This window comes from Perognathus longimembris, chromosome 1, assembly GCF_023159225.1.
Source record: "Perognathus longimembris pacificus isolate PPM17 chromosome 1, ASM2315922v1, whole genome shotgun sequence".
NCBI classification, from domain to species: domain Eukaryota; kingdom Metazoa; phylum Chordata; class Mammalia; order Rodentia; family Heteromyidae; genus Perognathus; species Perognathus longimembris.
In genome coordinates this window covers 143,622,627-143,644,651 of record NC_063161.1, presented here as the reverse complement: position 1 = coordinate 143,644,651, position 22,025 = coordinate 143,622,627, and the positions used below count along the sequence as shown (strand labels likewise).

The following is a 22,025-nucleotide window of genomic DNA, read 5'->3' as shown; positions in this document are numbered from 1 at the left end:
AAGTAACAACTTTTAAACACAGAACCTTGCAAATCATTAAGATTCTACTAGACTCTACTAAAGGGCTGGACTAGACAAACAAAAAGTCTTCAAGCGCTGACACTGTCACAGGAAGCATGACAACTGCTTTCCCTCTCATTGGCTCCCCTACACATCTGCAGTGTGTGCCAGGTGAGGCCTTCACCTGGGGACGGGAGCAAAAGCTGGAAATAGTACAATAAAACCATTCTCTCCATCTTCTTGCAAAGAGGTTTTACTATGTTTCAGAATGAAAACACAAGCAAACACAAGCAATGCATGAACTTCTATTGCTAACTTGAAAGCAAACATGCTGGTGCTGTTGAAGATTTGAGAAGTGTCAAGTGACAGCACCGACTAAACCTTTATATTGCTGGGAAGGAACTGAGCCATGAGGCTAGAGATACTTCCATGTTTCTGTGTTCTTCGTGCCAACAAATGACAACCCAAAAGAGCCCAGTTCTAGTGCTCACAATGATACTGGATTCCAGAAGTGATTTGTTTTACTGCTTTTATTCCCTTAATATCTGGCTCTGTGTGTGTGTGTGTGTGTGTGATACTGGGTATCCAACACCCACAGAGCCTCCTGCAGGCTGGGCAAGTGCTCTACCACTGAGCTACATACCTAGTCCTTAGTATTTGAATTTACACAGGGTTCCATAAAACTTCAAGTCTAGCTGAGGGAAAGCACCTCACTGTCTCTCCAACTTTTCCCCCCATAGTTAAAACAACTTTCCTTATATTTGCACTAAAAAATAAGTGACATTTTTCCCAATTGCTCTGTAAAACATGGATTCTGTAATTGTCAAACTTTATACCAGTGGTTGCGATTTTGAGGAGAGTGGAATGAGCACATAGCCTGCTGTCAACAAGCTCTTGATTAGGAAGTCAGACTCTAGAATAAATGCAGGGACCCCCAGTGGTAGCTCACCTGGAAGCAAGTACAGTGTTACAGCTGGCAGAAGGGGTAACTGAAAGCATTTATATTTCTCTTTTGAAAGTTGAATTTGGTATTTATAATGAATAGTCACCAATGACATTTCTATTTTAAGAGTCAGATCTGAATTTTGTATTTATAATGATTATGTATTAATAAAAGTAAAGAAACGAGATGATAGTACAATTATCTTTAGATACATCTTGTATTTATTTAGCTCATCCATATGAAGATTTTGGGTACTTTCAAATGGGGATTCTAGTCATATTGTCTACTTAACAGCATCAAATCTTTTTTAGTGGGATTTAACAATGTTTACCAACCTCACAGTCCCTTGAAACTATAATTGAGTGTTATTTTACTTAAACCAGGCTTTGAATTTGCAGTACAATTTCTTTAGGAATATTACATAGCTGGTATATATATTTCCTGGATACTTGTCCATACACAATTCCATATATAATCCCAACACACAACTCTTCCCCTCAAAATTCCCTGTTGTTTCCTGGTATTTGCTTTTGCAGAGAACAGGTCTGAAGCCATTCTCTTATTTTCTCTTTAGCAAATGTGTTACTTTTTGAATCCAGTACAGGATTGAAGGCTGTGTCATTTGTGTCATTCTCTATCAGCAGGAGTTTATCATTCTTGCTAAAAGTGCTTAGCTATTGATCTTTTTCACTTTTTTGAAGTGGTGGTGGAGAAGGAGAAGAGGAGGGGGTGGGAGGAGGAGGAAGAAGGAGGAAGAGGAAGGAGGAGGAACGCAGGGAGTCTTTTTAATCCTTATAAACACATTCTGTCTAGGAAAGACTTCATTTTATAGTCTGATAATGGTTTTCTCAGTAGTCTTAGCATTAAAGTAAATGTCAGTAATGTCACCTACTGTTCTGTTTTTCATATTTGTTCTTTCCCATTTTAAATGGTTTCTTTTAAAAAGAGGACAGCCTCAAGTTTGTCCTTCACATAACTGACTTAATATCTTTAAGGGTCAAAATTGTGCTTTTCTGCTTCAAGTATGAGTTTTAGTCTGCTATTCTGTTTTTCTGCTTTGTAGAAATCCCTCTATTTCTGTTTCCATTTTATTCTATTGCCTTTTCTCAAGATAACACAGTACTGTTGCACAGAAGCAAGTCTTTTCTTCCAATTATGACAAGAATCCTAAAACTCTGTGTCCTACAGTACAGTCCTTTCAAGATTATTCTGGAACTGTTTATTTTTCTTGATTTAGTTCCATTTCTATGCCTCCCCCATACTCATTCCTAAATGTATCTTTTTTCTCCTTATTTTTTAAAAAGTAATTTCCTTTTTCAGTCAAATCCCAGACTGACAATAAGCTGATATGCATCTTTCCAAGTCTAACATTTACCACTTTTCTATGGAGGCAATATCCTTTTCCATCCTGTTGCTTGGTTTTCTGGATCTCTGAGCCAGTGCTTGCCTGTTCTGCTACTTCTTCACCTGAAGGCTGAAGTCTCACACTGCACCGTGTACCTGCCGCCCCAACTCTGCCTCCTGCTCATGTGTTATGTAGCCTTAAGCTTTGAAGTCCTGGGATGAATGAAGATGCATGTTGGGGGAAAGGAAGAGAGACTTGAGATCTAGAAAATCCTATCAGCTGTAGCATCTGAGCTGGACAGAATAGACAGAAGTGGCTGGGAAGAAAGACATGTACTAAATTGCATTCAAAAATTGTGAAGCTAAGGAGTGAGCTATTACACGGAAGGTTTTGTTCCAGTTCACTTCCATATGCCTTGTAAATTATGTCAAATCCTAGGTCTTAGAACTGGGGTTTGTTCTTCTGAGTCTTCATAAGTGCTTTCTGGGAAGGTGGGAGAAATTCAACGGGGGCTTCTGCTAGCCAGGTGTCCTTCTCCAGGTGCATTAACTTTTTAAATTGAAATCTTCCCAGTTATGGCATGGAGGAGAGTTCTGAACTAGTTTTCTAGTCCTGAGTCTACTATTTACTGCCTGGCTGACCTTCAATGGGCCTTTTAATTAATCTCTGGACTTTAATTTCTTTATGATTCAAATGAGAATTCTGGCTCAGTCACCCATAATCCACTGTTTTACATCTTGAACAAGAAAATAAATATGCCCGGACAAAGGGAAGAATAAAAAACCCAATGACCAAATAAGTATATCAAAATATACTTACTATATGACTGCTTTAGTCTAAAGATTATATATAAAAATCCTCCTTAAACATCCTCTAACATCATAATTAAAAGGTAAAAGATGGGCTGGGAATATGGCCTAGTGGCAAGAGTGCTTGCCTTGTATACATGAAGCCCTGGGTTCAATTCCCCAGCACCACATATATAGAAAAAAAAATAAAGGGCCAGAAGTGGCACTGTGGCTCAAGTGGCAGAGCAAAAAGAAGCCAGGGACAGTGCTCAGGCCCTGAGTCCAAGGCCCAGGACTGGCAAAAAAAAAAAAGGTAAAAGACCTGAGCTGAGCATGTAATTGTGACACGGATGAGAAACACCTTTGCATTTTGAGCAGTGGGTCTAATGTCAAAACAGGTGCAATCTTTCATTAACTTGGCCGGAGCATCTGCTCTTAAGGAAGAGAAGTAATAGAAGTTACTTGGTAAATAAACACATACAAGGTCTACAAGGGAATAGCTCAAGAAATGGACTATTTCTTAAGCAAGCAGAAACTTTGAAGTTCAACAAGTTAAAAGGACCTGTATGGGCCTGAAAATGTACTGAGTACTGGATTTGCATTCAGACCTGCCAGTTCAAATTTAAGTTCTCCAACTTTCTACCTCAGTAAGGCTTTAGAAAATTAAATTAATCTATCTGAGCATTAGTTTCTTACTAAAAGTAATTTAGGTGCACTTTGCAGAACTGTTATGAAAATTAAATAAGAATACAGAGCAGCTATGAGAAAGCTCTTACCATACTGTAGACCTTCTAAGAGCTTCTACTTGATCAAACCAGCAGATGTAATAAGCAGATACTTTTTTTTTTTTTTTTTTTTTTTGCCAGTTGTGGGGCTTGATCTCAGGGCTTTGGAGCTGTCCCTGAGCTTTTTCACTCAAAACTAGTGCTCTACCACGATGAATCACATCTACTTGTGGTTTCCTGGTGGTTAATTAGAGATAAAGGTCTCACAGACTTTCCTGCCCTGGCTGGCTTTGAACCAGGATCCTCAGATCTCAGCCTTTGGAGTAGCTAGGCCCACAGGCAGGAGCCACAAGTGCCCGGCAGCAGATAAGTTCTAATTAACCAGTTATACTGACCACAAGATATTTAGGAGCTCATGCTCCTCTCAGCAGGGAAATGTATTTAATTAAGCAAATGTATTTAATCAATATGAATAGTAAAGCTATTCATCTACATATTATCCAGAGACTTTTGATATTTGGTACTTGCTGAAATGGTTAATTTCCATATGAGTTGTATTATATAAATGAAGCACTTTAATTGAGTACAACAATCTGATTCTGCTCAACAACTAAGCAAGGACATCTGGATTGCTCAAAATCATTCTAGGAGTGGGAAAACTTTGCTGGCAGAAGAGTTTAAGAAATCCTGGCCGGCCATGGTGGCGCATGTGGGTAAACAACGAGGAGGATGAGGCAGGAAGGTCACAAGTTCGAGACCAGCCTGGGCTAGGGGCTGGAAAAGTGGCTTAGTGGCAGAGTGCTTGTAGCATTCCTCAGTACAACATAAACAAAAAAAGCCATAAGTGGTGCTGTGGCTCAAGTGGTGGAGCACTAGCCTTGAGCAAAATAAGCTCGGGTACAGTGCCCAGGCCCTGAATTCAATCAAGCCCCAGGACTAGAAAAAAAATGCTGATAAATAACTTGGGACTGGGGATTTAGCTCAGCAGAAGAGCACCTGCCTGGCAAGCGCAAGACCCCGAGTTCGGTCCTCAGCTCTTGGGTAAAAAAATAAAATTAAAAAAAAATATATATATGAATGAAATCCTGTGAGGTCAGATGCAGGAAATTTCCATGCATGTCATTTTAATTTTCATCCTCCACAAGACCTCCTCTCTCAGAAAGGGGGTTCATTCGTAGGACATCACCAATCCAAGCCTATAGATATCTTAATTAAGTTGATTTGTTTATATGAAAAATACACAAAAAAGAGTTATCTAACAATTCTTCCTGAACAACTGAACATTCTTAACAGTCCTTTAAAAAACGTACACCCAAAGCAAAATGAGTTAAAGATATACACAAATTTGAAACTTAATTTATTATATTTAGAGCTGTCTGAACAGCTTCTAAGTATGTATAGACCTTAACTTAGACTAATTGGAGCTCATCTAGAGAAAATGAGGTAACTCTCCTTTGAGGTCTTCACTGTTTTCATTCATTACTAGTTCAAAAATATTTTTTTTTTTTTAGCAAGCCATATCTCAGAAAAACAAAGTGCTGAATGTTTGGTAAGGATATTTAAACATTCTCTTTATTTAAGTAGTAACAATGTTGCCACTGTTAACCTAAACTGAGAAAAATATTAACATTCTGCTGTCTGGAGATAGCAAAATAATTTCAGAATTTGTAGAATCTGATAAATTTTATCAAGATAAGAACAAGATAAATCTTATTTCTGAGGAAGCCTTCCCAGTATAATGAGAACATTACATTAATAGATGTACTATGTGACCTTGAAGACTTTAGGAATTTTGCATCTTGGTTTGGCCACTTCTTAACTATATAACCTTGAGAGCTACAGAAGGGTAACCTGTTCACCCTGCCAAGACGACCAGCTATTGACCCCACTTTATAACTGGGTGAAGGGCATCCAGGAACCTCTGACTAATCTCTGACAGCACAAGGCTTCCGTTTCTACAGGAAGATTATCAGGTCCAGATTCTCTTGATGACTATGTCCATGAGCATGCCAGATACAGCTTAATACTTTTCATAAGACTGAACTTAAAAAAAAAATCAAAGTAGCAGAATGTCACATTTTTTCAAACATCATTTATCTGTCAGGACAGACAACACAATTCAAGGAAAGCTAGGCAATGACACATGATAAAGAAGACTTTTTTTTTTCACAGCTTTGGTTAGGTACTTCTATAATATTCCTTTTTTTTTTTTTTTTTTTTTTGCAAACACAAAACAGTGGAAAAAAAACCTCTGTAAGGTCTCTTCAAGGCTTCTGTTCTTCCTTCACTTGTTTTTGATTAGATGTGAGGTAATAGGGCTTAGTTGTGCTGGAGGTAGAATTAACTCATGGTCATAAATGTGTTATTTTCACCATATTACTGGCTTTAGTTTTTTTCTTCAAGTTTAAGTTTGGTGACAGAGAATCCATATAATGGAAGCAGTAGGTGGTATAATGAAGATTTGTATTAATTATTATCAAAAGTTATATGTAAAAAGGGTAACATGTACTGTCCTCAAGATGTTCCTAGTAACAGCCCTCATGATTTATATTTAATTGGCTCACACCCATCAAGTTGGACTTGGGAGGCCTGCTGGGTTGTGGGGAGATTTCTAGAACAGCTACAGAAAGTGCTGCAGGGGTGAGCTCCCCCAAAGATGTCACAGGTCCTCTCTGAACCTCTATAGCACCTCACTTCTCCTGAATGCTTAGGTGAATTTGTGTTTCCTTCATTTTTTTTTGTTGTGCTGAGGATCAAACAACATCATCCTGCTTCCTGGCATATGCTAGGAACTATCAACTACTGAGCAACATCCCCAGGCCTACCCTGTGTATTCTTGATACTCACTCCAAACGTGGAGCACAAAAACACAAAGGTAAGTGGGAAAGAAAATCTCTTACCTCCCCTCTCGATTCTGGGTTCTCTTGCTTAGGCCTAGTGCAGGTCTCCAATGAGGATGGCACACAGTTGACAGGGAAGATAGAACTACGGCCTTATCTGAAGCCCCGTTAGAATGAGGTGTCCTGGATTTTCTTAAGAGCCTCTGAAAGCAGGCATGGTGGTACACACCTGTAGTCCTGGCACTGAGGCAGGAGGACCGAGAGTTTGAGACCAGCATGGGCTACCCTTATAAAGATCCTGTCTTAAAAACAATACACAATGCCTCTGAAGACAGGCATAGTCATATACACAGACAGTGTTGTGCATGTTAGCATGTTTAACAGGATTTATCAGATGTTGATTTCACATGTTAATTTAAGTGTGTCTATCTTGTCAAACACATATTTGCTCAAGCTCCTAGTACAAGAGGTGGCACATACAGCACTTGGGGAGCCTACTTCCCCACTCCAGGTCCCCAAGGAGGCATGTGCGGAGTGGCATTTAGGATGCTGAATGACCCATTTTTTACTCTGTCAGGTGTTACTGAAGATCTGCCCTCCTGAGTTTTTAGTGTCATCATTCACTTCAGAATTCTAGAGATGTAGAATACATCAAATAGGTGACAGGTATCAAATTCCATGCAGAGATGGTTATCCAGTTAATGAAAAGCCACAAGGAACACTGAAACTACAACTTCTGCATCAGTTATTGCTACTTTTAGAAACACAAAAATCTGATTCCAGTGATTTTTTTGTTTGTTTTTTTGCCAGTCCTGGGCCTTGGACTCAGGGCCTGAGCACTGTCCCTGGCTTCTTTTTGCTCAAGGCTAGCACTCTGCCACTTGAGCCACAGCGCCACTTCTTGCCATTTTCTGTATATATGTGGTGCTGGGGAATCGAACCCAAGGCTTCATGTATATGAGGCAAGCACTCTTGCCACTAGGCCACATTCCCAGGCCTCCAGTGATTTTTAATGGTAGTTTCCTCCTGAATCTGTTTAAAACAAAAATGGAGGTTTTACTTAATGAGGCTGTAGGCTCTGCTCATAGTTAATACAGATCACATTTCAGTCTAAGGGTAGACTGACAAGAAAATGACCATTTACTTTCCACAAACAAACTATCCTTTGGATGTTTAGCAAACTAAAGTACTTAATATCTTATATCAATTTCTCTTAAACCCTTAAAAATCACTACAAAAAAACCTACAACAGAATAGTATGCAATATCAAGTTGTAACACTATTATTACTTGTTATTTATATACAGATGGAAGTTTAGCAAAGTAATCTCTACTTAGAAAAGAGCAACTAGTAAATAAAATTATGTGTAGTAACTAGAAAGTGAACAACATCAGACCTTAAGGCAGCATTGGTTGAGTCTTCTCTGGTGAAGTGTCTCATGTTTCAACAATCAGCAAATTATTTATAACTAATTAAATGCTAATGCAATGCTTTGAAAAAGAAGTAAAACTACTTTAAAAACTCCTACAAAATGAATTTAAATTGGGATCTTAATTTGGGAGTAGGAAGCAAATTCAGGAACATAATGGTACAGTATATGATAAAGATACTAGAAATTATTATTGATTCATGCTTTTAGGGCTCCTTTTTCACTTATTGTTGTATTTCTAATTACTGAATAGTTATTGGAAGAGTCTGAGAGTGGTTAAATAGCATGTGGCCAGGCTGTTTTACCTGAGTGAAATAATTTCAAACTGCATGCACAACCTGTCATGATGGTTTGATTTTGTAACTTACATCCTTAATGCTGGGTTTACTCGGCCTGATTCACACTGTCCCAAGCATTGGCACCAATCTAAAATGACATCAGCGGTGGCTGAAACAGTCAGACTTGGGTAAAAATATCTCAAAGCTCTTTATCAAATGCATTTGAGGATTTATTTCCTTCGTATTGTGTTTTATTGGATTTTCCTAGGAAAGCCTGAACATTACTATTTATCTTTTATGTGCTGCATGCCAACCAAACAGCTGTATGACAGGAAGAACAAACAAACTCAACAATGTTCAAATGAAAAGTGCTGTCATGTGGTGCTGAGAACTAAGACAGACATAGGCACTTCTGCTTCAGGTTTTCACATTTGGATCACAGGTGGCTTTTCCAAGCCCAAGAATTTCCCTCCTAGTACAAACTATCTAGTTAACAGGGAACCTTGTTCTCACAAACACCCTTTCAGAGCATTTGTCTTCTTTTTATACAATTGTCTCCACCCATAGCAGAGAAGATCTTCCTTCTGAAGTGAGCAGCCTGCCTCTCTGGCTGAGGCTCAAGCGAGGATGCCTGTCCTGCAGGACCATGCTATCCACCAAGAAAACATACAGCAGCATCCAGTACAATTTCCTCCAACATGTCTGCCTCTCTCTTATCTCTCTAGTTCCTTATTGTGAGTGAACTCAATGAAGTGTATAGGCCTCAAAACATTCTACTGCTACTAGGCTACTGGGATTTTTTTTTTAATGACTACTGAAAGTTTCCTTTTTCTTTTTGCAGAAAACCTGTGCTAAAAAGGCACTAGATAAAATGAATTTCCTCACACTTGTAGACAATTAGTGAAACAAATTCTCCAAGAATCTAACTCTTGTTAAGTTCTGTGATTTAACAAAGGTGAAACACATTTGGATAAAGCATCCCAATTATTCAAATTCATCGCCTTTCATGGAAAAAAAAATTAAAAGTGAAGCCAACAAACTCCAAGTCAGAGGAATAGTAGGCTTCAGGGGATGGAAACTGCATGTAGGGTCAGCTTCTGGCTCCTGAGAACTCTGCCTGGCTGCTGAGCCCAGCCTAGGCAGCCAAGGGGAGCTCTTGCTAGAAGAGGAGAGGGCAATGGCCTGGATCCAGGGAGGGAGGAGGGTTCACTGGCAGTAGCTGTGGGAGCCAAGCCTCCTGGAGACCTGAGTGAAGGAGACGAAGGTGAAGTTCTCACAGTTGTCCAGCTTGACTTTCTTGGCTAAATTCGGAACAATCCCCCGAAGGGACCGCAGTCCCATCCTCTGCTCCTCATACCACACACTGCCCATTTCGGTGGCCTCCTTCCTGGCGGTAAGGTAGAAGGGGGACTTGGCCTCCATTTGAGTGGGTGGTCTGTGGATGTACATGTACTTGTAGAGGAGGCAGTAAGGGCACTGTTTGTGTCCCCTGGAATGCTCATGGTAGATTTTGCCATGACACATTCTGGTGGAACTGCTCCGACTCTCCCGCTTGACACTGTCGGTGCGCGCAAAGTAGGGCTGGTTTTGTGGGTCTTTGAGCAGCTCTATGTCGCCATACATGAGATCAGCATGCTCCTGCAGGGTCCGCATATTCAGGTACTGGCTGTTGTACTTGACCACAGTGGACAGAAGAGTGATCGGGCTGGTATCTCCTAGACACCCGGCCTGCCACATCTCCTCCTCGTCAGAAAGGGAGAAGTAAATAATATTGCGGGAGCGGGCACCAGACATCCCGGCCTTACTCAGCACCCACAGCTTCTCCTTGAGTTTCTTGGTGGATGAGCTGAAGGTGCTGCTGGTGATGGAGAAGCCCACCCCTGCGTTCTTCAGGATGCGGTCCAGGCCTCGGCGAATGGCATGGAGCGAGGTAGCCAGGAAGTCTGAGCCGTCACTCTTCTTGACGGTGACATAAAAGTTCTCAAGCAGCTCATTCAACTTCACTGCAGGGATCTCAAATGAGACAAACACCGAGATTATACATTTGAGGACACCCCAATAGCCAGACCCCTCCTTCTTCTACTCCTCACTAGGGGCCATACTATAGATAGCACAGGTTTGGCTTCTAGAGGATTGAACCCTTAGCATCAGAAAGCAGAAAGAATAGTGAATGTGAAGCTGGCAGATCTAGGTTCCACTTGGTTCTCTCTAATCTCCTTTAACCTCAGTGTTTCCATCTGTGAAACAGGCCATAGGAATGGCTATATCTTCCCAAAGGATGGTCAAAAGTAATAGTGGAGCATAAAGGATTTGTAAATACTAGTAGCCACATATCCTTTGTACATATACACATGCATGTTTTTGCAAATACATACATATATACACACATATATAAGTTACTGCTAATATTGGCCATTTGTGTGTGTATGCGTGTGTGTGTTTGTGCATGCATGCGCGCACCCCGGTCCTGGGGCTTGAACTCAGAGCATGAGCACTGTCCCTAAGCTTTTCTGCTTAAATCTAGTGCTTTACTACTTGAGCCACAGCTCCACTTCTGGCTTCTTCTTCTTCTTCTTCTTTTTTTTTTTTTTGGTGGTTAATTGAAATAAGACTCTCATTGCCTTTCCTAACCCAGGATGGCTTTGAATCACAATTCTCAGATCTCAGCCTCCTGAATAGCTAGGATTACAGGCATGAGCCACTGGAGCCCAGCTTTATAGCCTTTTGTAATTTTCACTATTTCTCTCTGAAAGATTCTTTCTCTTCTTTGCTTGCAAATCGTTTGTTTCCTTCTCCCTTAATAAAATTCAGTTATTTCACGAAAAGATTCCTAAACCATAAGCTCTGAAGCACCCCAGCATTAAATTCCTTGCAATCTGTACACATTTCAGTCCTGCTATTATTAAGCCTGGGCTGCTGTAGAAGACAAATGAATGGGCCACCTTGCATCATAATTAATGATCCTTGAGTTTTCACTTGAACTTCTGAGTAGCTTAAAATTCACACCAGTTTAATAATCCATAAGGATTCAATACTAATATTTGTTAAAAAGATAAAAACGTAATGATTCTACTAACAGAACTCTGTATTTGGGTATGATGGGTAGAGAAGGAAGCTTGACTAGTAAGAAAGCTTTATGGTCAGAATGTAGTTAAAAAAAGAGCAAAGTAGGTCTTGCTTAGTCAGGTCAGGCTAAAAAGAAAGTTACAATAGGGGCTGGGAGTATGGCCTAGTGGCAAGAGGTGCTTGCCTCCTACACATGAAGCTCTCAGTTCGATTCCCCAGCACCACATATATGGAAAACGGCCAGAGGAGGCGCTGTGGCTCAAGTGGCAGAGTAGGGCTCGCCTTGAGCCTTGAGCAAGCCTTGTCCTTGCTAGCCTTGAGCAAGAAGAGGCCAGGGACCAGTGCTCAGGCCCTGAGTCCAAGGCCCAGGACTGGCCAAAAAAAAAAAAAGAAGAAAAAAATAAAGTTACAATAGCTGGGCACTGGTGGCTTAATCCTAACTCCTCTGGAGGCTGAGGCTGAAATCTGAGGACTGCTGTTCAAAGCCAGCCAGAGCAGAAAGTTCCCTGTGAGACTTACCTCCAATTAACTAAAAAACCAGAAATGGAGCTGTAGCTCAAAGTGGTAGAGGGCTAGCCTTGAACAAAAGAGCTCAGGGACAGCACACAGACTCTGTGTTCAAGCCCTACAACTGACAAGAAAGGAAGGAAGGAAGAAAGGAAGGAAGGAAGGAAGGAAGGAAGGAAAAAATAAAAAAAGAAAGAAAGAAAGACAGACACAATAGGGAGAGTTCAAGGGAAGGGGGTGACATTGTCCAAAAAGAAATGTATTCTCTACCTGCCTTATATAACTGTAACCCCACTGTACATCCCCTTTATAAGAACAATAAAAATTTAAAGAAACAAAAAGAAAGTCACAATAAAAATGTTCATTGTAGAAACTGTACAGTTAACATTTACTTTCCCTATGGACCTCAGGTCAGAGAAAATAAAAGCAAATTACTGATTAAAAATTAACTAAGCTAAAATGTATGAAATACTGCTAACACAACCAAGTCTAGAATGGCTTTTTTAGAAAATTTTATTATCAACAAACTAACGTAAACCAAATTCAAAAATAGTGGAGTGAGCCAACAGAAACAGATATATAAATTAATGAAGAAGGAAAAGTCAAAATTGGGTCAGATAAAGAAAATATATCATCTTTGAAAAGATCTATAATGTTGACAAACTTCTGGGAAGTCTGACAGAAAAAGAAAAAAGCAGGAAAGAAATTATATAAAAGCAATTCTAGGACTAATTCTAGGGAATACTTTATAGCCAGTAGATCTGTATAATCTAACCTAAGTTACCTTTTTCTTAGAGTAAACACACATATTGCCAAATGTGGCCAACAATTAAAAGATCAGAATAGCTCCAAGCAAGAGAAGTTAGAAATATTTTGTAGGCAAGAACTACAAAATTGATAGCTATAGCGAAAACATTAGGATCTTATGGGGTAAGATGAGCATACTGACTATCATTCCTTTTTTTTTTTTTTTTTTTGTCAGTCATGGGGTTTGAACTCAGGGCTTGGTCACTGTCCCTGAGCTCTTTCACTCAAGGCTAGCACTCTACCACTTGAGCCACAGGGTCACTTCTGGCTTTTTCTGTTTATGTGGTACTGAGGAATCAAACCCAGGGCTCATGCCTGCTAGACAAGCACTCTACCACCAAGCCACTTTCCCAGCCCATCATTATTCTTACACTATACTGTTTTGGAGTTTCTCAGCAAGCAGGTAAGCCAAAAGAAGGAAATCCCCCCACCTCCCCATTATACATCATACACATGCATGCACGCACACATATGTATATATGTTTATGCATATAAAGGAAAAAGACAAAATACTGGTGATCTAATTGTTTCCCTAGGGAACTAGAAGATACTCAGTTGATAAACGACTAGCAAGCCTAGGGTAGTTTTATGCAAAATATAAGAAAAATAAAATTAAGCAAGTGAAACAATTTTCAACAACCATTGCACACTCAGCTGGCTTTGGATATGTATAGTGTCACCTGCAATTCCTGACAGTGATAACCTCTCTTCATATAATAAGGACTCTTGTTGCAAGAAACTTGAACAAGCCTAGGCACAGAGGGATATCAGAAATAGTAGACTCTGAGGCCATCATGACTGCCTCTGTGTCTCATCTCTGTACAGACTGGCTGTCTCCACAGAGCTGCAAACACAGCATTCCTTGAAGTTGATAACTTCAGGTATTAATATGAGATCAACTCTTTTTTCTTTTGTAGGAAACAAAATCCAAAGAAGATTTTGGTTGCCCCACTCTTAACCCAAATAATGCACCAATAACCACATGGCTTACAGGAACACCACAGTTTCTATATAAATGGCGCTGAGCAGATTTTTTTTTTTTTTTTACGATAGATAGGGTTTTTCTAAGTACTCCAGCTTGACTTTGAGTTCTCTTGTGTAAAAGAAGGTATCACCATGCTTAGCTCTTAAGCAGGTATTTTGTGTGTGTGTGTGTGTGTGTGTGTGTGTGTGTGTGTGTGTGTCTATGTGTGTGTTTGTGTCTGTGTGTTACTAAGATTTGAATTCAGGATCTTGCACTTACTAGGTAGGCACCCTACCTCTTGAGACAAGTCCTCAGCTCTAGGAAAACATGACTTTTTTCCTTACTGCTTCAAATAGAAAACAAAAAACACCATTTGTGTTCATGGACTTCTTCCAGTCGGAAGACCTACTATTCCTAAAATGGTAATAATTTCCCACATTATCTATAGATGTAGAAAAATCCTTCTACTCATTTCAAGATTTCTTTCCTACTATTTACAAATCTCAAGTATTTCAAGTTGGAAGAGATCTTAACAGCACATTTTAAAAGGGGGGAAATGGGACCAAATATACTAAAGAACTTTTTATTCATTCACTTTTTTCCTGAAATATCACTTTCATTTTTATCCTTCCTGCTCAAAAAAGCAAGCAAACAAATAAATAAACTTTAATGGTTCCCCTTTTTTCCCTACCATTAAGATGCCTGAAGCAGGGGCTGGGGATATGGCCTAGTGGCAAGAGAGCCTGCCTCATATGCATGAGGCCCTGGGTTCGATTCCCCAGCACCACATATACAGAAAATGGCCAGAAGTGGCGCTGTGGCTCAAGTGGCAGAGTGCTAGACTTGAGCAAAAAGAAGCCAGGGACAGTGCTCAGGCCCAGAGTCCAAGCCCCAGGACTGGCAAAAAAAAAAAAAAAGATGCCTAAAGCAAAACCAGGAAACTTCAATGATTTTCCAAGTTTCTAAGACTCATAGCTTAGCAGGGAAAAATTATAAAACTCTGGTTTATAGTATCCCCATACATAGTCTCTGCTGTACGTAGTTCTGTCCCTTGAAATTTTACTCTTCCTCACATCATACAGCCTTAAAGTCTGCTGTCCTCATCTAATTCTACTGAAATCCTACCTCTCCCTCAGAATACGGCTTAAAAATCAAATCTCACTCTAACATCACCAAACTGAAATGTAACTGAGTATTTCTGGTCTGTAAATCTGTGAGTCATTTTGTAAAGTCTGCTTTTGTACTGTAGACATTTCTCTTTGCATTACATTTGTTCTTTTACTTTCCCCAGTCAGAAAGCAACTGTTCTGTATCCTCCAATGCTTAGCATAGTGCCAGGCACCTGGAAGCTCAGTGATGTTGGTAGAAAGAAGAAATGAACCCAGTAAACCCTTACCTTGGTGATGTCTGTGTGATCTTTGAGCCCGTTGGTCATGCACCAATATCGCCACACATTCAGGGCGTACCGTGTGGCTTTGGTGGTGTTTGGGCTTACTGCACTGGTACACAGATCATTCAATTCATCGTTAATATTAAATACAGGAAATTTGTTGAGCTTAGTAGAATAAGCTAGAAACAAAAACAATAAAAGCATTAAAATGATTTTCTATTTCCTCTTTTGGAGAATTATAGCTTGGGATCATGTTAAATCACAAAGGCCTACTAAAAGATAGGTTCTATTAAATATATATGATTTCTGTCTATATATAATAAAGCAGGAAACAATGGACTGATATGGTAATCTTTCATTTAACCCCAACTATTTTACCACACATACTAACACAAGCATTTCAATAATAGGAGGAAAGTTAATGCTGGAAAAAAAGTTTTTATCTTAAGTTTTTACCAGGGGAGGAAAATCTCAATAAAAAGGAAGAGGGAGGATAAAAGAGGAGAGCAGAGAGGGAGGAAAGAGGAAGAAAGAGAAGGAAAAATGACCTGAATACAGAGAAGAGCTGTCACTTGTAATATACAATCTCAAATGACTTGTGTGCCACCGTCAGCCTTGAAGCAAATGGTGTTAGCACATTTGCTTAATTCTTTCAGAAATTAATAAAGAAAGATAATTAAGCCCTGTATGACTTATCAACTAGCTTCCAATCAAAATGGAAAACCAAGTGAGAGGAATGCTAGGGAAGGGAGAAGAAATACTCCAGAGGCAAGACAACACATTCTAAAATACCAAAAGCCAAACCTAGTTCATAACCGTTGTTTATATTTTGGTATTTCTTTGTGCTCAGTGATCTGTTAAATCCAAACCTAATTTTTCCCCCAATCTTTCATGTTTGATAGAAAAGAAAAAGTCAGCGTAGACCACCTCAAAATGAAAACAATGCCAGCCTGTACTTTAATATTCTGTTCATCTCTGGAATATGTATTCAACAGAAACAGACTAGTCCCCTGAGAAATAGCAAAATAAACACGAAATGCCATTTTCAAGGTGACCTGCAAGTTGCTTTGATTTTACCTACCTCGTTTGTGCTCCCTCTGAGGGGTTTCTCTATACCAAACCTCCAGTCTCTTAGGAACAGACCCAGTACCCACTGCATCCAGGGCACCCACACACATCCTGAGTAATGTCCCCTTTGTTCTTGTGCTAGAGAACATACTGTCTTTTTTTTTTTTTTTTTTAGTTCCAGATTCACTTATCTCTAACCTTTCTGCATACTAATCCAACTCCTATAGTCTCCCCTTTAGAGCATGCGTCACAATTTCCTTACTCTTCCTTAGGACTGTGTTCTAATTATGTCAGATCTCCCTCTTCGATTGGTTTGTATGTCCACAGGGTAGTGCCTCTACCCTTGACACACATCCTGACTCTGTTCACACTTTGGAACACACACACACACACACACACACATTCTTTAATTAACCCAGAGTTCCTATCACTAATGGAGTAAATAATGGAGGGGAGCATTCTCTGAAATACCTGGACTATGCAGACATATTCCTCTTACCTTCCTCATCGATTAACTTCATTAACTCCTATTTGTAGAGCCTGCTTGATATTAATGAAAGAATTCTGTATAAAACATATTATCATACCAATCACTAATTAAATGCCTGGTATGAGCTAAGAAGTTTTATATAAATTAACTATAATCTAGAGTTGAACACATAATTATGTCTTTTATTTTTATTTTGTCAGTCATAGGGCCTAGGCACTGTCCCTGAGCTTTTTTTGCTCAAGGTTAGTGTTCTACAACTTTGAGCTACAGTTCCATTTCCAGTTTTCTGGTGGTTAATTTGGAGATATAAAGAGTCTCACCAACTTTCCTGTCCAGGATGGCTTTGAACTACAATCCTCATAGGATTACAGGTATAAGCCACCAGTGCTAGGCTTATTATGCCTATTTTACAGAATAAGTAACTTCATACATTAACTCAGGCAGTATTTAGTGAGGTCCCCTGTGTGCCAGACCTTGGGCTACTGAATTCATGGTGTTAGTAAAAGGCAGTCAGGATTTGGACCTAGTTTGACTCTGTTCTGGACACTACAACATAGAGATACAACACTGAGTAAAGTTCCCAGTGAATACAAGTTAGATATCCATTTGTGCCTAAGAAAATATCCTGTTCCCCCAATTTTCTCAAATTAACCTTCACTTTGGACAACTAGGTCTGAGTAATTATAACAACTACTACAGTTTCACACTGGATGATTAAGTTTAATTATAACACTAAACAATTACACAGTGCTAAATACTTTTACTTGCTCTTTTTTTTTTTTTTTTTTTTTGGCCAGTCCTGGGGCTTGGACTCAGGGCCTGAGCACTGTCCCTGGCTTCTTTTTGCTCAAGGCTAGCACCCTACCACTTGAGCCACAGTGCCACTTCTGGCCATTTTCTATATATGTGGTGCTGGGGAATTGAACCCAGGGCCTCATGTATACGAGACAAGCACTCTTGCCACTAGGCCATGTCCCCAGCCCCTACTTGCTCATTTTTATCAGAAACGAACTGTACATTAAAAACGGAAGCCAAAATCCAAACTCACAGTTGTATAAAGAATGCTTATATGCATATACAAACAAATTATGTGAAAACAAGTATATTGTTCTTTCATGGTTAGAGCTCAAATATTAAATTACATTTACTTATTAGAAGACGACTTATAAAATTTTGGCAGTAGAAATTGCCGTGATATGCTGTTGAGAAAACTTTCATGAGATTATATTGATGGAGAAATACACCAAAGGATTTACAATTCACTAAAGGAAAGAGGGGGACTATTAAACAAAGACTTGAGAGTGCTTCCAACTTAAGAAGGGCTGGCGTGGGAATGGCCTACAGGAGGTAGTGTAGTGTAAGGACTGCCTGTGACCTTACAACATTTTTCACTAGCACACATGGTAGCTCACAGTTGTGTGAAGTGAGGAGAATCTGCTGCAAAAAGCTACCCTCTAAGGTCACAGAGAAAAGTGAATATTGCTCCAGGTAGCTCTGGGCAGTTCCACTGAACCCAGAGGACAAAAGAAAAGCAACAAAGAATGCCCTGGATGCACATTATGGCTCAGGTAACACTACTATCTACAACTGAGTTCCTTACATCTCAGCTTGTTTCCAGTGAGTGCCTTGAAGTCAAACCTATTTGTAGACACTTCTTTAGCCACTGATGAGGGCTGGGTGAAGCTCACCTGCACAGTCCTGTGGTCAACTATGACCTGCAGAAGTAGGCTCAATCCAAATGTCTCAAACAGGAACTTATAATATTTAATGAATTTCCCATCAGCTACCAACAATACTAATCTAGGCCTCAATTTTAAAAGGTGGGCACACAAATTAATTTGACCTGCAAGTTAGGGAAAATCAAAGGCATGAAAGTCACCAAGTCTTATACTACAGTCCTTATTTACATCCACCTATCACTAATAGTTAATTTCGAAAAGAACAACAACAATAAAATCACGAACATATAATTAGAAATATCTGAGAGCAGACTTCCTCTTTTAAAAAAGAATAGCCATCATTGTAAAAGAAGGAATAGGAAAAAAGAAATATACTTGAAAATTTAAATATCCATATAATATATAAATACATATGTGAAAGTATACACTTACATATAATAATTTACTTCTGAGGAAGTGGGAAAATGTATGGGATTAGAAAGTATTTCAAACTGAATGACAACACAACATGTCAAAGGTCTAAGATGCTGTTATTGTATCTCTAAACAAAAGATAATAGCATTAAATGAATAGACTTGAGAAGTATGGTTGAATATCCACTGCACCAAGATATTAGATAAAAACAAACCAATCACAAATATACTCAGAAAGTAGAAGAAAGGGAATAATAAATGGAAGTCAGTAAGCAGGAAAGGCATTTAAATTTTTTTAAAAAGTAATGCTACATGATAAAATGTTACATGATAAAATTTAAAAACTAAGATTAAAAAAGGCAGTTGAGCATTGGTGGCTCACACCTGTAATGCCAGCTACTCAGGAGACTGAGATCTGATGATCAGAGTTTGAAGCAGCCCTGGCAGAAAAGTCTGTGTGACTCTTATCTCCGATAAACTAGTCAGAAAAAGCCAGAAGTGGGGCTGTGGCTCAAGTGGTAGAGCGCTAGCCTTGAGCACAAAGAGGCTCAAGGACAACACCCAGGCCCTGAGTTCAAGCCTTAGGAGTGGCAAAAACAAACAAAAACCCAAAGGAAAGACAGATTATTATACCAGAAATGAAAAAAGGATTATCATTACAGACCATATAGATAACTGAAGACACAGCAAAAGATATTACTTGACATCAAAAAATCTGAAAATTTGGATGAAATGTACAAATACCTAGAAAAAGCTTAACAAATAAAAGAAATATGAAATTTGAATAGTCCTCTGTACATAAAAGAAATTGAATACAATTTAAAAAGCCCATCAAAATGACTACAGGTTCAAATAGACTTCATCAGTAAATTCTTTTAGGAATTAGGAAAAATGTCAAATGTACAAAACTCTGCTAGTGTAAAAACGAGGGAACATAAGAGAGCGTAACTTTCTCATAAGATCATAAGAACTAGCTGGTGCTGATGGCTCACACCTGTAATCTTAGTTACTTAGGAGGCTGAGATCTAAGAATTGTGGTTCAAAGCCAGGCCTAGCAGTAAAGGCTGTTGAGACTTACTTCCAATTAACCACCAGAAAACTGGAAGTGGAGCTATGGCTCAAAGTGGTAGGGCGCTAGCCTTGAGTGCAAAAGGTCAGGGACAGCGCTAGCTACAAGAATGAAATAAAATTACAAAAATCATTAAAACAATAAGAGAAAATGGAACTGCCACCTTATAAACAATAACAACAAAAATGTAAATGAATCATGAGCTAAATTTGAATGGCAAAATAATAAAACTGTTAAAAGGATTAGAGATCAGCTTTATAATGAATGAAATATTTTAAAACAGCATTAAAATCACTCTACCCCAAAAGTGAAATGTTGATAAATTTGGTTTCATTAAAACCCAAGGCATATATTTCTACTTAAAAGAAAATGCATCAAGAACTGGGTGCTGGTGGCTCATACCTGTAATCCTATCTACTCAGGAGACTGAGACTTAAGGATCATGGTTTGAAGCCAGCCCAGGCAGGAAAATCTGTGACTTTTTTTTTTTTGTCATTTGGAGACTTGAACTCAGGGCCTGGGCTCTGTCCTGGAGATTTTGTGCTCAAGGATAGTGCTTTACCACTTTGAGCCACAGTGCTACTTCCAGTTTTCTGATAGTTAATTGGAATTAAGAATCTCCTTTCCTGCCCAGGCTATCTTTGAACTGCAATCCTTAGATCTCAGCCTCCTGAGCAGCTAGGGTTTCAGGAATGAGACACAGGTGCCCATCTTCAGTGCGACTCTTATCTCCAATTAACTACCCCAAAACTGGAAATGGAGCTGTGGATCAAAATGGTAAAGGGCTGGCCTTGCACAAAAAAGCCCAGGGACAGTACCCAGACTCTGAGTTCAAGCCCCAGGACCAATTTTTTAACAAGCATCAAGAAGTAAAAAGGAAAGCTATGTTCATAAAAACAAATTACACAAGTAATTTAAAACCACAAAGTCATTTGAGGATCAAGGCTAGTACAGCAGTTTGTCTTAGGGATGTAACAATAGGGAAAACACATGGGAAAAGCTTTTGGGGTTCAGATAATTCTGTTTCCCCTTAGGTGGTGACATGGCAATATGTTTGCTTTATGCACATTAACTAAGCTATACTTTCAATGACTATTCACTTTCCAGTATAATTCAGTAAGAAAACTGCCTCAAAACCATTAAAATTATATTTTCTTCCTGATAAGAGTTACAACATGTATCTAAAGATACTCAAGAAGTTTTTAATTCAATATACTTTTAATTTAAACCTCCTACCTTGCCCTATCTTTTTGGCCGTTACTTGTCAGATTGATTCAAAGTTTAAAAAAAAAGGAGGATATGTATTAAAAAGATGACTATAGGGGCTGGGGATATGGCCTAGTGGCAAGAGTGCCTGCCTCGGATACATGAGGCCCTAGGTTCAATTCCCCAGCACCACATATACAGAAAACGGCCAGAAGCGGCGCTGTGGCTCAAGTGGCAGAGTGCTAGCCTTGAGCGGGAAGAAGCCAGGGACAGTGCTTAGGCCCTGAGTCCAAGGCCCAGGACTGGCAAAAAAAAAAAAGATGACTATAAAACAAATAATTGAGATATTATCCTAAAAGATATGAGAATGTATCATAAGACTATAATAGCTTAAACTGTAGATTACTGGTAAGGAAACAGGCCAATCAGTGCTACATCAGAGTCCTTGGTTGTATAAATATGCAAAATGAGTAAATAATCAAGATGGTAACTCAAATTGTTGGGGAAAGGATAGGCTCTGCAATAAACAGTTTGAACCAACACATTGGAAAAGCAACAACAAAAAGCAAATTTAGATTCCTATTTCCTAAGTCCTGTACCGCAATTTCTAAATGGCTTAAAAATATTTTTATAAAGATAATGATTTTTCATGACTTTGGGAGTGAGGAAAGAAGGTCTTTTTCAGTATGACACAGACTAGAATCTATAAAAAAAAATAGATGAACAGATCAGATAACTTAAACATTTAAAATTTTCTGCATTGAAGGCATTAAGTCAATATACAGAACTAGACAAAATACTTAGAAAATACAGTGACAAAGGACTTATATGAAAAGCTTCCACAAATCAATGAGGACAAGATGACTCTAGAAAATGAGCTCAGGAAATGACAAGCAATTATTCACATTAGAAATATAAGTAACAAAGCACATTAATAAGTCAGGCATTGCAATTAAAATGAAATATATGTAGTATGCATCAGACTAGCAAAATAATAAAAAAGAAAGAAAGGTCTACA

At 39.0% G+C, this 22,025-nt stretch overlaps 1 protein-coding gene across 2 annotated transcripts in view; it reads right to left on the bottom strand.

Moving 5' to 3' along the window:
• Positions 1 to 7,644: 7,644 nt before the first annotated feature.
• The window catches only part of Kiaa1958 (KIAA1958 ortholog), a 116,623-nt gene continuing 102,242 nt past the window's right edge, over positions 7,645 to 22,025 (bottom strand). For both annotated transcript variants that reach the window (XM_048339282.1, XM_048339275.1), the window contains 2 exons: positions 15,089 to 15,261; positions 7,645 to 10,361 (listed from right to left, as the gene is read on the bottom strand). In XM_048339282.1, coding sequence (XP_048195239.1) covers positions 9,555 to 10,361; positions 15,089 to 15,261 — 980 coding nt within the window. In that variant the 3' untranslated portion in view covers positions 7,645 to 9,554. The remainder of the gene's footprint in view (positions 10,362 to 15,088; positions 15,262 to 22,025) is intronic.